Source organism: Pleurodeles waltl, chromosome 3_1 (genome assembly GCF_031143425.1).
Source record: "Pleurodeles waltl isolate 20211129_DDA chromosome 3_1, aPleWal1.hap1.20221129, whole genome shotgun sequence".
Lineage (NCBI taxonomy): Eukaryota > Metazoa > Chordata > Amphibia > Caudata > Salamandridae > Pleurodeles > Pleurodeles waltl.
In genome coordinates, this window is record NC_090440.1 from 177,835,678 (window position 1) to 177,851,272 (window position 15,595).

General features: G+C 50.3%; 1 protein-coding gene across 1 annotated transcript; it reads right to left on the reverse strand.

Moving 5' to 3' along the window:
- Positions 1 to 14,192: 14,192 nt before the first annotated feature.
- Positions 14,193 to 15,378, reverse strand: LOC138283175 (beta-1,3-galactosyl-O-glycosyl-glycoprotein beta-1,6-N-acetylglucosaminyltransferase 3-like). The gene has a single exon (XM_069221243.1). The coding sequence runs from the start codon at positions 15,328 to 15,330 to the stop codon at positions 14,422 to 14,424; it is 909 nt and encodes a 302-aa protein (XP_069077344.1). The 5' UTR covers positions 15,331 to 15,378; the 3' UTR covers positions 14,193 to 14,421.
- Positions 15,379 to 15,595: the final 217 nt, after the last annotated feature.

Sequence of the window (15,595 nt, forward strand, 5' to 3'; positions counted from 1 at the left end):
GTCTTTTCCATGCACTGTCAGCGTCCATCAGAAAAAGGGTAGTTGCCATGCCATCGCCAAGGAGGTGCGGACCCCAGGGGTCTTCAACAGGCGGAGCACCCACTGCCACAAAAGATGGGAGGACCTGCGTTGCTGGGCAAAGAAGACTGCGGAGGCCCAGCTGGGGCTGGCCTCCCAACGAGGAAGGGGTGCCCGTCGCACCATGACCCCCCTGATGTTCCGCATCCTGGCAGTGGCCTATCCGGAGTTGGATGGGTGCTTGAGGGCATCTCAGCAGCCACAAGGGGGTGAGTACAGATTCTGAATCCAGACTATGCGCGCATTAAGAGTTACCTGGGTGGGGGATGTGGGCTATGGGAGCCCCTAGGCCAGGACAAAGATGGCAGGGTAGGTCCCTTGTTGGGCAGACTCTGAAGTACTCCTACCCCAGAAGTGTTAGTGGGCATCTACTATTAGGCAGGGTCCTGTGGGTTTCAGGTGTACAGCTAATGGCGTTAGGCATTGTACCCCATGGGCTGGTGACTATCGTAGTAACTGGCAGTGCATGGCCTAGAGCATAGGGCTGCTCCCTGTATGTTGTGTACGCCAACTGTGGTGTTGTTGCTGGAACTGACCATGTGTATCCTCTGTCCCTCCCCCCTTTTTGCTTTGTCACCCTGTCATTGTGTGCATTACATCATCTGGCGGAGGTGCAGAGGCACCGGCGTCGGAGGGAGCTGCATCCCACATGGGCCTGGTGGCCGAATCCACCGACGGTGAGGGCACCAGTGGGACGAAGGGCGAGGGGAGCACCACGACAAGGACAGGAGGGGAGACCATAGACAGCGACTCCTCCTCCGATGGAAGCTCCCTGGTGGTGGCGGACACCTCTGTGCCCACCCCAACAACAGGTACAGCCGCCATCCCCCTACCAGCACCGCCCTCCCAGCAGCCCCTTAGTGTTTTTCCCGTGCCTGCTCACCCAGGAGGATGGGCATCACCTTCGCCCCAGGCACCTCAGGCCCTGCCCCAGTCAGCCCTGCTGCCCTCAGTGAGGAGGCTATTGACCTCCTGAGATCCCCCACTGTTGGGCAGTCAACCATACTGAATGCCATCCAGGGTGTCCAGAGTCATTTGCAACAAAGAAATGTATACCTGGAGGGCATTCACTCTGGCGTGGCGGCCCAACAGAGAGCATTTCAGGCTCTGGCCTCCGCACTGATGGCAGCCCTTGTCCCTGTCTCCAGCCTCCCCCTCCAACTTTCTCTACCCAGTCCCATCCCAAGCACACCTTCAGACCAGCATTCACCCAAATCAACATACATTAGTGGCTCAGGCAAACGTAAGCACCACACTTCATCTCACATGCACTCACACAAGCACCATACCCATGCAGACACACCAACATCCACTGCCTCCACTGTGTCCCCCTCCTCCTCTTCGTCCACCTCCCTCCCAGTATTGTCTCCACTCACACCTGCATGTACTACATCCTCATCCAGTACCTCCATCACTAGCACACCCATCACAACGCACCCCTCACGAGCAGTCACCACCCCCACAACCATGCACACATCCCCTGTGTCCTCTCCCAGTGTGTCTGTGACCCCTCCTCCCAAAGTACACAAATGCAAGCACCCACCCACCCAACAGCCATCCACCTCACAACAGCATCCAGCCCATGCACCTGCACCCAAACTCAGCAGACAGACACCTCTTACAACCACTCCCTCTTCCTCCAATCCCAAACCCTCTCCCTCTTCCCGCCCCAGTGTGTCTAAGAAGCTTTTCCTGGCAAACACTGACCTCTTCCCTACCCCCCCGTCCTTCCCCTCAGGCCAGGGTGTTCAGAACCCAGGCCAGCACCTCAGCCACCTAGTCGCGGTCCGTGGTGGAACCTGCAACTCACAGAGGCCCAAAGGGGGCACCCGTCAGCCCAGCCAGTGTGCCACCAACCGCTGCAAAGGACAAAAGCATTCTGCCACCTGCCAAGGTGAAGAAGGGGCCAGCATGCAGAAAGGGCAAGGAGCACAAACCTCCCAGCAAGGCCTCCTCAAAAACTCCAACTGCCAGAGCCAAGGTCACACCACCATCTACCAAGGTGAGGAAGGGGCAGAAAACACCAGGCAAGGCACTTCAGCCATCAGAGACTGCAGGTGAAGGCCTGGTGGCTACCAGCACAACCGTCAGCCCTGCCACCTGCACCGCTGCAAGCACCGCCAGCAGCCCCACCGCAAGCACCGCCACCTGCACCGCCACCTGCACCACCACCTGCACCGCCGCTAGCACCACGACTGTCAGCAGCAACAGCCCCAGTTGGCAGCCGTCCGAGGCTGCAGGAGAAGGGCTGGAGCCTCCCTCCACCCCTGGCAGCACCAGGACCTGCAGCACCGCCAGCACCGCCATATGCACCGGCCCCAGCACCACCGTGGGCCCCGCCGCAAGGCCCGCCACCTGCCCTGCTGACAGTAGGGCCACTAGCAGCAGCCCCAGTGGGCAGCCATCCGAGGCTGCAGGAGAAGGGCTGGAGCCTCACACCACCATTGGCAGCACCCCCACCAGCACCGGCACTACCACCAGTTTGCAGCCTTAGCTGCCGCAGGATGGAGTCTAGCTCTGCCTCCAAGGACTCTCATACCACCTGTTCTGTGCAAATCTCGTGCCTCAGACACCCAGGTGAGGGAATGTGAAGTGCCACACCCCAAGTGTTTCTTCACTGGGCGCAATGCCCCCTCTAGAACCAGTGGAGAAAGGCATCCACTCACCCTATCCTTGGCAGGATGAAGCAGACTGGGCACCAATCCCCCTCCAGAACCAGTAGAGAAAGGCATCCACTCACCCAATCCTTGGCAGGATGAAGCAGACTGGGCACAAAGGCCCCTCCAGAACCAGTGGAGAAATGCATCCACTCACCCTATCCTTGGCCGGATGAAGCAGACTGGGCACAAAGCCCCCTCCAGAACCAGTGGAGAAAGGCATCCACTCACCCAATCCTTGGCAGGATGAAGCAGACTGGGCACAAAGCCCCCTTCAGAACCAGTGGAGACAGGGATCCACTCACTGTATCCTTGGCAGGATAAAGCAGACTGGGCACAAAGCCCCCTCCAGAACCAGTGGGCAAACCGCCCACTAGAGAGACTTGAGAGACTGTGGTTTTGCACTCCCCAGGACCAAGCAGTGGGCAAACCACCCACTAGAGAGACGGTGGCTTTGCACTCCTCAGGACCAAGCAGTGGGCAACCCACCCACTAGAGAGACTTGAGAGACTGTGGCTTTGCACTCCCCAGGACATTGCTGTGGGCATGCGGACCCTCAAGGAGCAGTGATGTTATTCCATCTTCCAGCTGAGGTGTCCCCTCTTCCCTGTCCCCCTGAGGTGCCTGAGTGTTTACGACCTGATGCCCCTGCAGTGTTCTCTTTGTATTGAGGGTGGGCTTGGCCCATGATTTTTGGCCCAGTGGCCCACGGACATTTTGCATGGACAATGTACGCTCTTATGTACATATTGTATATTTTTGTAAATACTGTTTCTCAAATTGTTACGTATATCTGCCTATTTCTAATATATCAGTGATTTAACTCACTTCCTTTTGTCCTTGCATACTTCCAGGAGGTTATGGGGTGTAAATGTGATGTTGCTGCATGTGTTTGTGTGTATGGTGTTGTGGGTGAGGGTGGGGATGTTGCGTGTTGCGTGCTGCGTGTGTGTGTCACTCTCTTCCCCCCCCTCACCTAAGTGCTAGGTGCAGCACTCACTGTGGTCATCCCCGCTGCCTTTCGTATTCCTGGTAGATGAGGAGGTAGACCAGCATGGGCAGGACCTCTAGCTCGGGCTCCATGGCGTCCTGATTCTTCGTTGAGTGTCGAGTGTCGAGATGTGGGGGGTTTCCCTTCCAATTCCTGTATCCGTCGTGCTTTTGACGGCGTTGGTACCGCCCCGGAAAAGCTGGAGGATAGGCAGGTTGTGATGTGGTGGCCAGTACATTGTCCTCCGCCTGTCTGTTGGCAGTGACCTCCGCGGTGTTTGTTGGTCAGAGTGTTAAAGTGGCTGGCTGTGTTGGCAGTTTCCACCATGGTCGTGATCCCATTTTTTTTACCGCCGACCTGTTGGCGGTATTACCGCCGCTTTAACACCGACGGCCAGGGTTGTAATGAGGGCCAAAGTACCAAAAATTTTGAATTTCTAACCTTATACTTATAATGTTAATTTAACATTTATGCATCACTTCAAATTAATATAACTTTTGTACCTCCATACACAGTTTACTCATCTCATTTTACTTCAGAGTAATAACAATCCAACCTTAAGTACCTATTGACTTTAGCATACGCTTTTCACAATCAATATCTCAGGCCTAGTGCCTTTATCATAACTTTTCATGATAAAAAAGCAAGCATATAGCTTGAACAGTGGCTTGTCACCATAGCCAATTTAAGCCTATTGTACTGAGCATAAGACTTCTACAAGGCAACCATCTGGCATGCAGTCATAAAAGTAGAAATGTACACAATATTACAGTTGGCAAAGCAAAAAAAATCTATCTCTCTTAAGACAGCCTAACAAGGACTATTGTGGCGAGTACCTTAAATCCCTACAGTTTGAGTGGATCACCAACACCAAAATACGTTGCCTACTACTGTAATCTACAAAATTCCATGTAACAAAACCAATTGTTTGGTTAAAAGCATCCTTTTCACAATAAGTAGGTAAGGCCTACTCGCTTTGTCATAACATTTCACAATAAACGCTGCAAACCTATGAAATCTGCATAACTTTTCCCAATGAACCAATGAAGCCAATACCCTTAACAATGCTGTTACAGTTTACTCAACACAGACCTGTTCAAGTGCACATTAACTGGCAACCATCTTGTATACACTTGTTAAATTACAAATATGTAGAAAATAGAGTTTGCAAAAAACAAGTCACCCCTGCTGAGTGAGTATATACTTTGCCGCAAACCACAAAGTGTAATAATAAAAGTAGTCTTCTAAGTGGAAGCACACAAACCCACCTGAAACTATAGTCAAGGGAGCCAATCCAGTGGAGCCTAAGTCCCTCTCAGTAAGTGTGTCTCTTCCAGCTTCCCGAGTTTTAGCTTCCTGGGGTATGCTCATTATAATGCTATTAAAGAGCCTTAGATAATTTACTTTGTTTATTTGTATTTTTCTGACAGCAACACAGATAGAAAGAGAGCAGTCATCGACTTTAGACTTCAGAGTCCACATTTGTATTTGAAAACCCAGAGCTCCACTCATCTACATGAATTTTTAAGTCTGGCTTGATCGTGCAACTGTTGCCTGACCTTATATGATCAACAAAAAAAGCATTCAGAGTCCTACTGAGAAAGGTGCTTAGGCTCTATGAGAGCAATCTTTCCATGCCAACATGCAGATGCCTTCATTTGCTATAGTGTGGGTCCAACTGAATGGGAGGAATGCCTTCCATGCCAACATGCCAATGCTTTCATTGCAATGCGTTAAACAAATATCCATAGCATGCTTTCACCAAAGACTACTGGAACGATTTGTGATAAATGGAATTGGTAGGTGCACTACATTTCCCTTGGCATGGACCACAAGTTGTATCCTGTCCAGTCTAGCCTACTTGCTCTCTCGCATACTGTGACAATTAATTTCCTATAGTGGTGCTATGCTCCAACAATGCCTAAAGATAAAAAGAATGCCACTAGTGCTTCTCCTACAGTGCTCCTATCCCAGTTGTTATCTCTTCAAAGATTTCCTCCCAGCTTCACTGAAAAGGCCTGTTACCCTTCCCAAGTACTCCTCCCCCCTCTTAAAATGTTGGTAGCGCCCATAAAACATTTCTATTGCATTAAAAGACCTTTGCCAAGCCTTTTTCTATTATCTTTCACCTGTCATGTTGGTTCACAAGTGCAAACAATACCTTTTAGATTGCAAGCAGCATGGCAGGTTAGATCATAGTTTCCTGTAGGAGCGATAGGATACCCACAAAGAATGTTCCCAATGTCACCCTCTGCCTAGGCAGCCCAACAATGGTCAAAGCCACTCTATGCAGACTGGGGCAAGAGGGCATGGGAGGAGAACAAGACAACACTGGTTCTGGAGGGGTGATGCAGCATGATTCATGTACCCAATAGTATCCTGTGCATTTTCCCTAAAAAACATAAAAGGGGAAAGTGAATAAGTGTTCTGTACCAACCAAATGAGGACTCTGGAATACAGTGAAAATAGATATAGACAATGTGAAATATCTTGTAAACCCCTCTTCCGTCTTAGGGACATGAGTAGTTTTTAGTACGTGTAGAAAGGGGTGGTGGTATGTACCAGTAGTGGGAAGGGATACACTCCTTGCATTGGATCCAAAGGATGAAAACACATATGCACCAATGAAAACTTGCCAAGTTTGGGCTGACAGCTGATAAATACCATCAGAGGTTCATGGACAGCACCAAACTCTCCACACAGAACTGGGTAGACTTTTTTGATTCCCCCAGTAAGGCACCAAATGGATGGGTGTGGGGAAGTAAAGTAGGTGACTATTTGGGGTTATATAAATTGATCCTGAAGGAGCATATATTCAGTGTTTGCTTTACAGAGTTATGCCAGCACCTAGTTGACAGTAAGCTGAAAGCTTGCTGAGGAGGCTGACCTCTGGGTTCACACCATAGTGTCCAAAAAGGTACCTGGGAGTGACCTGAAGAAGGGTGGTTCCGGTTCCCCCTAACTGAGTGAGGGGGAGATTAAGGATGACCCAGATAAGTGCCAGAGTAAAGGGGGAGGAAAGGGTTCCCATGCCCCATCTGAGATGTCCCAAAGCATCCCATTCCCAACCCCGCCGCCTTGAGTTCTCCCAGCTAGGGCACAGGAAAGGGGACTCTGTCTGTCCAAAGAAATCACCCACTGGTGGGACCTCTACAGGGGTGGGCCATGTGGCCTTAGGGGAAAGTAGTTCCCAGGGGCAGGTCGTAGACCATGCCTTCATCTCCTTCAGTTGGGAGATAGACTCAGAGGGTAAACTGGTGATCCCTGAGGGTGGGAGTCGTCAATTCCACCAGGTGGGAGTGAATGGGGTCCCAATCACCGCTCTGAGGGACACAGGGGCTAGTCATACCATGATGGTGGGGATACTAGTTTCCCCAGAGCAGTACACAGGCTCTGGAGGATTTCTGCCGCCCCATGACCCTGGTATCCCTAGAGTGGGGTGGAGAGGTGACCCATAGGCAGGTCATAGTTAGTCCCCAGATGCCCATTCACTGCATTCTGAGAATGAGTTACCCCTTTTGGTGGGAGAACTGAGAGGGATGACCCCTAAAGGTGTTCTGACAGTTCAGCTGTCTGGCAGTACCCCTCGCCAGAGGAGGATACGTGAGCCCAGATGTAGGGGCAAGGTGAGGAAGGACTCACCCTTGTCCCCTGTTCAGCCTCAGGGTACAGACCCTAGGTTGATTAACCAGTATCAGCGTACCACCTCTGAACTGGTGGGTGGTAGAGTGGAGAAGGGGTACCAGGCCCCTGGGGCTACTGCCCCCCATTCTGAGATACCTCAGAGGTCAGAGAAACCTCAGGAGGCCCAATGGAACCCCCTACCAGCTTCCAGGCTGGAGGGGAAGCTTGCCCAGTGGCCCTGCTCCGGGCCTCCACTTGGCAGTGGCTGGTCTGGGGCCTGGCTCCGGACCCTGACAACTGTCAGTGCCCTCTTTTGGTTGCTGTCCTTGTGGACTAAGTTTTCCCTGGGTTGGGGACAGAAGTCAGACCCAAGGGGTGGAACGGGCCACATCACTTTTTTGGCCATGGTGGTACTTACTGCATACTAGGATGCATCTGTGAGCAAATTAAAGTTGGGAGCTTCACAGATGTGGTTCTCAGGTGAGGAGAAGGGTTCTTCATGGGTCAGTTCAGTGGCCCCAGAGAGTATAGACAGAGGAGCCTCACTGAGTTAAGAAAGGCGTAGACCTGGCAAGTGCCCCAGCAGTAGTGGGCCATTGTTCATGTTCTATCACCCTAAGCAGGGATATCCATCCATGATTCGCCTACCCTGGATTTAGGCTGGAAGGGGGATATGTTGGAAATGGCCTTTCTGCAGGGTCAACCCCAAACTTCTTGCCCTCCTCCTTCTCTTTTTCTGACCTCATTTTTGGAGGCTTTAGGACTCTGCACACTTTACCACTGCTAATCAGTGCTAAAGTGCATATGCTTTCTCCCTAAAACATGGTGACATTGGCTCATACCCAATTGGCTTATTTAATTTACTTCTAAGTCCCTAGTAAAAGTGCACTACATCTGCCCAGGGCCTGTAGATTAAATGCTACTAGTAGACCTGCATTACTGATTGTGCCACCCACATAAGTAGCCCCTAACCATGTTTCATGCCTGCCCTTTCAAGGCCTGTGTGTGCAGTTTCACTGTCACTTCGACTTGGCATTTAAAAGTAATTGCCAAGCCTTAAACTCCCATTTTTCTACATATTAGTCACCCCTAAGGTAGGCCCTAAGTAGCCCATAGGGTGAGTGCTATGTAGGTAAAAGGCAGGACATGAACATGTGTGTTTTATATGTCCTGGTAGTATAAAACTCCTAAATCCGTTTTACACTGCTGTGAGGCCTGCTCCTTTCATAGGATAGCATTAGGGCTACCCTCACTTACTGTTTGAGTGGTAGATTCTGATCTGGAAGGAGTAGCCAGGGGTTGGACTTTACGGTGAAGCATCTCCCGAGGATTGACCACGACAATGCTGATGGTCTCTCCAGGTATTTTTGCCTTAGCGATGAGAGCTCACAGGAGGTTGGGTAGCTCTCCCCACTTTCAGCTGGGGGGGGGGGACATGTTAGACCTGACAGCCTTAGGGTGGTCACCCCTAACTTTTTTCCTGCCTCCCTCCACTTTTTAGATACTGTTTTTGCTGGTTTTAAGACTCTGTGCACTTTACCACTGCTACCAGTGCTAAAGTGCATATGCTCTCTCCCTTTAGACGTGATAACATGGGACTATACCCATTTGGATTATTTAATTTACTTATAAGTCCCTAGTAAAGTGCACTTTATGTGCCCAGGGCCTGTAGATTAAATGCTACTAGTGGGCCTGCAGCACGGGTTGTGACACCCACTTAAGTAGCTCCTTAACCTTGTCTCAGGCCTGCCATTGCAAGGCCTGTGTGTGCAGCTTCACTGCAAATTCGACTTGGCATTTAAAAGTACTTGCCAAGCCTAAAACTCTTCTTTTTCTACATATAAGTCACCCCTAAGGTATGCCATAGGTATCCCATAGGGCAGGGTGCTGTGTAGGCAAAAGGCAGGGCATGTATCCATGTAGTTTACATGTCCTGGTAGTATAAAACTCCTAAATTCGTTTTTACACTGCTGTGAGGCCTGCTCCCTTCATAGGCTAACACTGGGGATACCCTCATATACTGTTGAGTGGTAGCTGCTGATCTGAAAGGAGTAGGAAGGTCATATTTAGTATGACCAAAATGGTAATAGAAAATCCTGCTTATTGGTGAAGTTGGAATTCATATTACTATTTTAGAAATGCCACTTTTAGAAAGTGAGCCTTTCTCTACACTTAAATCATTCTGTGCCTTCCAATCCAGTCTGGTTAGGTTTGACAGCTCCCTTGTGCATTTCACTCAGACAACCCCAAAGACAGGATGCTCAGTCACATCTGCACACATCTGCATACTGAATGGGTACTCCTGGGCTGGGAGGGTGGAGGGCCTGACACTTACATGTCAAAGGACAGTGGCCTGCCCTCACACAATGCACTGCCACACCCACTACTGGGACCCAGGTAGACAGGATGGAACCGAAAGGTGACCATGTGCACTTCCAAGCCACTGTTTGAAGTCTCCCCCACTTCAAAGGCACATTTGGGTATTTAAACAGGGCCTCTGACTCTAGCAACTGAGATATTTCTGGACAAGATGCCACTGGTGAAGAAACTCTGAACCAGAACCTGCAATCTGCCAAGAGAAGCTTCCTGGCTGCCCAAAGGACTCACCTGACTGTTTTCTGCAAAGGACTGCTGCCTTGCTGTTGCACTGCTGCCTTGCAGCCCTCTGGCTCTGCTGAGAAGTGCTCTCCAAAGGCTTGGATTGAGCTTGCCTCCTGTTTTCTGAAGTCTCAGGGACAAAAAGACTTCATCTCTGCAAAGAACTCCTTGTGCAGCAAAATCTAGACGCACATCCTGCCAGAAACGACGCACAGCCTGCATCACGGTGAGAAAATAACCGCACGCCGAACCAGAACGACACAGCCCGGCTCCCCTAGTGGAGATCGACACAACGCCAGCGTTGTGACCGGAACTTCGACGCCCGACCCACTGGATCGACACATAGCCAAGCCGGAATGACACAGCCTGACTTCCTGTGAGAAGAATCGATGCAGCGCCTGCTGTGCGATGGAAATTTCTCTGCATCCCCCACAGGATCGACGCAGCTCTTGTGACTTCATCCTGCATGCCCAGGATTTCTCCGCATTGTCCCCGGAGCGTCGAAATACTCTGCAACCCAAAGAGGATCCAAGTCTGTGCGCCGGAAATCGATGCAAGGCCCCGGCTGCGTGAAAAATATTGATGCATCGTCTGTATGCGCCCGGAGAAACTGACGCACACCTTCCCGTTTTCCACGCATCTCCTCCTCTGCGGTCCCTTGAGGATAGTTTAGACACAATCCAGGTGCTTTGTGCTTGCAAGAGACACTTATTGCTTTTAAGAACTTAAGACTCCTTTTATCATTCTCTAAAGTGATATTTTCCACATGTACTTATCAAATCTTGATTGTCTGTGACTTACCCTGATTAGAGAGAGGGTCATTGCTTGGACAGGGGTAACCTGATTGCCAACCAAAGACCCCATTTCTAAAATCTAATATGTTTCTTTCTAGGATATGCGGAATCGGGAGGGAGGCAGGAGCGGCCTTGTAATGAAGATCCCCAGCAGTCAAGAAGATTATCGTGACGAAGCAAAGCAAGCAGGACAACGAGGATGGCAAAGAAAACCTAATGAGAAAGACGCTGGAGAACAAAGAAGCGTGGAGTGACCCGGGAGCAAAGAGTGATTTTCATAGTGAAACTACTAGCACAATGAACGAATGCTAAGCAACTTAATGCTGGAATGGATCATATTATAAACAGGTCTCGCCCCACCCATGTTGCATCCTGTTAAAGGGACATGGCAGGCATGACACAACATATGTAGAACAAGTGTACCAATCAGGAGCTCCTTTGCCAGCAGAAAAGATATAGCGCATGCAGCAACCCATCTCTCTTTACCTTAGTGCAGATCAGTGGCTGCTGCCACAAATCTCAGGTGGAAGGTGGGGGCGGGAGGGGGGACGGGGATGGGGGGAAAACAATAAAAATACATTTTTTTAAAATGACCTATCCTGCCACTACTGCCGCTGCTGGCCGCCTCGCTCCTCTTCTCTTCCGATGGTGAAGGTGTCCCAGCAGTCCCTGGGACACCAGCACATGCTCCCCATGCAGTCCTGGCACTGCTCTCATGCTATACCTGGCATGAGAGTAGCGTCAGGATTGGTCTCAGTGGCTTGGTTTGCCACTCAGACAGTGCATTGTAGTCTGTGCTGTTTCTCCAACCCAACTGTGCAACACAGCTGGATTAGAGAAACCTAAGTGTGCATGTCAGTTTGGCAAGCCTAAGACGGCTGGACAAACTAACATGCGCACTTCAGAATGATGATAAAATATTGATTTATTTTTCAGCTGCTGGCTTGTAGCCAGTCAGGTGATGCTCCTTTACCATTGCGGAGAAGCCCCCCGCACTCCTCCCCCCAGTGCAGATCACAGTTACCCTGAATCACAGCTACCAGTGGTATAGTTGGTGTGATGCACTAAGGGGGGGGGCAGTCTCCCCTGCACCAGCTGATGTTATTTCACAGGCTGCCAGTTCTGATTTTTTGTTAACACCGTGCATCCCCAGGACTTGGGTCTGTTTACTTTTCAGGGAAAAGGGTACAGAGAAAGCAGAGAATAATGGTACAAAAAAAGGAGAGAGAGGAATTGGAAGAAAGAAGAGGAGAGTCTGAAAGAATAGGGAGGGGGCTGGCAGGAAAAGGTGGCAGAATGGCATAAGGAAATTAGGTTAAACGAGAACCAGAAAGGAGATAATGATTAGCAAAGTGTGCAAAAAACAGGAAGAGAAAGGAACCATAAAGTTAGAGCGAAGGGAGAGTGGGGTTGAGGATGAGTGAGATATAGAAAAGGGAGAAAAGGTGGTCTGACGAAGGTGATAGAGAAGAGAGCATTAAATGGAGAAGGAAGATGATAGGACAGTGGAGTGGGGATGGGGAGGCAGCTTGGAGACAGGTGCAGCAACACCGAGGCCCAGGAGTGTGATGGGTGTGCTGCACCTCATGGATAGCACTATTTTAATACCAGCTAGGGGCTAGTCTCGTGGCTTGCACTAGGGCTCATGACCCCCGCTGTATGACAGGTAAGGCGACATCAGAATAAACCAAATAAGCAAAGCACTTTAATAGAAATGACACGCGTGTCTTGTAAAGTATTTGGCAATGTACAGGAAAATGTAATGGTTTGTGTCTTGTCATGCATTTGCATTTTTATGTCTTCCTGCTTTTCAGGTTAATGTCAATTTCATAAACTCATTATGCAGAATAACAGCAATTAGGTTTATGACTAACCAGTGGCTGACAGTTTACAAAGTCAGGCATGTTCGTGCAATTAGTTGTATCGAGTGCCACAGTCTGTGCAAAGGCGTTTCTGCGCCTGGAATTTCTTTAGGTGCACACATGATTGCTGTAACTTCCTATCGGTGAATCCAGGCCTACCTGTTTCCCTGCTTTACGACCTTCCCATCATTCTGCCCTCTTCACACCCCACCCTTCCCCATTCTCACTGCTCTCTCACACACACCACTCTCGAAATGCCACTCTTGCTCTTCTCCTTGCTTACAAATATAATTTCCCTACTCTGCACTACTATCTCCAAGCTCAAGTCTTCAGTATTTTACACCCCCCAACACCTTTTCCACGCCCTAGTCCTCTTTCAGTAGTCGGCCATCTGGCTCGTTGTCACCCACTCACCCCCTCATTCCTTTGCCTACTTTTCTCTGATATAGCGCCCTGACTCCTTCCCTATATCCAGTGCCTGGTCTGTAAATGAATTAGTGTCAATACTTGAACCCGCCGTTTGTGCAATTAAATATCATTGTGATTAATACCAAGGCGGTGTAGTCTTCAATTCACCACAGACCTCATTAATTCATTGCCAGACACTCCCTCCCCTTTATCTGACTCCTCAGGTTCCTGCTGTCTCCCTCTTTGACGGTTTCCCCCCCGTCTTTCTCTGTCTTTCTTTTTTTGTGTGTTTTTCTCTCTTTTCCTATTCGTAAATGTCTGCGGCGAACAAAAAACGCCATCCCCCACAATAAGTGCTGGTGGCCCCCACCGCCAACCACCAGCTCAAATTAAGCACTGCCTATATCCCTTCTTCCTGTACTTTGCATTCTTCCATCAATCATCACTCCGCCACAGTGCATGCCACCTCTCCTAGTCCCACTGTCCCTGCGACCCATGGCTCGCTGCATCCTTTTCGATTACTTTTCGCATTCCCCTCCACCCGTTCCTTCATCACACCACTACTCCCCCAAACCTTGATATCCTTTCTTCACCACTGCTCTTTTTCCCAGCACTAGGCATCTTCTTTACTTTCTAAGACTAAGTGCCATTCTCCTGCACTACCTACCACTTCTCCACTTCCTCCTGCACTACTTACCACTTCTCCCACTACTGCTCCATCCTTTACTTCTTTACCCCTCAACTTATCCCCCATCTTCTCCTTCGTGCCAGCTCCCTCTCCCCTATCTCCATACAGGTGTAATAACTACTTACAATAATATCTATCTAACATGAGTGGAGAGGGTGGCATTCAATACTCCTACTGCAAGGAAAGAAATGCCCCTTCCTCTCCCCGGATGCTGTTTGAATGATAAAATTTAGGAATAATAAGGGTTTAGTGTGCCTCTCGGGTCTCTGGGTCCCGGTGCCATTGCACCTGCTGCACCAATGGAAGCAACGCCACTGGTGGTATTGTGAGCGCGTGCCTTTGTGGCTTCTGTAGAAAGCAATCAGCTGTTAACACCAGAAGCCCTCCCTCTCCCGCCTTCTGATGCTGCTCACTGCACAGTCCCTTTTCTCTTTTTATCCACCCGCCCCTCGCCCCACACACTTCCAATCACTTTGCATCTTTTCACGTGGATCTGAATAAAGCCCGACTTTAATTAGGAATAGAGCCGTGAATACAATGTACAATTTACATGCGTGTTCCTCGTGTCCAGCCCATGCTGGCATGTGAGCAACAGGAATGAGTCGTGTGTGCTAATGTTCACCTCTGGCTCATATCTAATCATGTGAAATGTCCCGATAAGTTATTTTCCCCAGAATGTCCGAGATGTTTTTGTTCGCCCAGCAGTCACACAAGGACGCCTTCATAGTTCTTCTCCATATAGCGCCTTGTGCCTGAGATATTCTTCCAGGCACTCGATTGCTGTATTGTCAACCATGGGGTTTAACTTGTTGACCAGGAGGTGATGATGCTGGAGCATCCAGTTTATGTCGCCTGAGGCAAAGATGCAGACGTCACGCTGGGGCCTGCCGCTGCAGGGTGGGTAGGGCGCCCCCTTTTTGACATCCCCTGCCAAGTCAGTCCACTTCACCAGGCGAGCTATGGAATTCATGTCAGAGGTGTCATACTTTTCATGATACGGCAAGGAGCCGGGCACTTCGGGCATTCTGTACATGGTGGCCCAGAGGTGCTCATCAGGGCTGTAGGTGTCCTTCTCCCACTCCATCAGCTTCTTGACATCAGGCTCCTCAAACACCGTCTTCACAAAATCTCTGGAGGCCACGAAGTAGGCTTTACCAGAGAACATAGGACTGTTTATAGGTGGAGGAGCCTTTTCCGTTCCCATATTGACAATTCTTGAGTCGCGCACCTCATAACGCAGCTGCCAGCGTTTCTTCTTGTGCTCTGGTGTCCCCTCAGACTCCAGGCTGCTGCGACCATTCAGCAACCGAAGTGCCAGAACCATCTCAGCATTGGTCTTAAGAGGGAAGTCGGTGCCGCATGTGTTGAGCAGGTACTTCCACGGCACTGGGCTCTTTAGCAGGTCTTCCATGCAGTTGAGGTCTGCTTGGACCCTGGACCAGGAGGCGTAGACCACCCTCTCGAGCTTGGATGCCACAAACACATTGTCAAAGCATGAAACGATGGCCTGTACCGCCTTCAGGAAGAGCTCGGGGGCCTTGGCGTCCACGTGCACACAGTATATGTTCTGTGGGGCATAGAGGGATCTCAGCAGCTGCTCGAACATCTCAATGTTGTCATGGATGACCATAGAGTAGGCAATGGGGAAGTCCTCCTCTGCGCGGCTCAGTGCAACAGGCAAGAAGCGCCTGCTCGCTCGGTAGTGGTTGCAGTCCTGCGTCTGATTCAGGTAGTCACTATCTGTGATGGGCTGATGACTCCTGGCCACCTCTATCCTCCACTTAGCAGCCGCCTCCAGAGCCTCGATGTCACCCCTGATGATCCCGGAGCAGTTGACGCCCTCTGAGGGGGTCAGGCGCGGTTGTGTGTATAGGCGCTCTCTGCACTTGAGGGTC

Excerpts from the sequence above, each read along its gene's own strand:
- LOC138283175 (XM_069221243.1), bottom strand. The coding sequence starts at position 15,330 with ATGGTCATCCATGACAACATTGAGATGTTCGAGCAGCTGCTGAGATCC.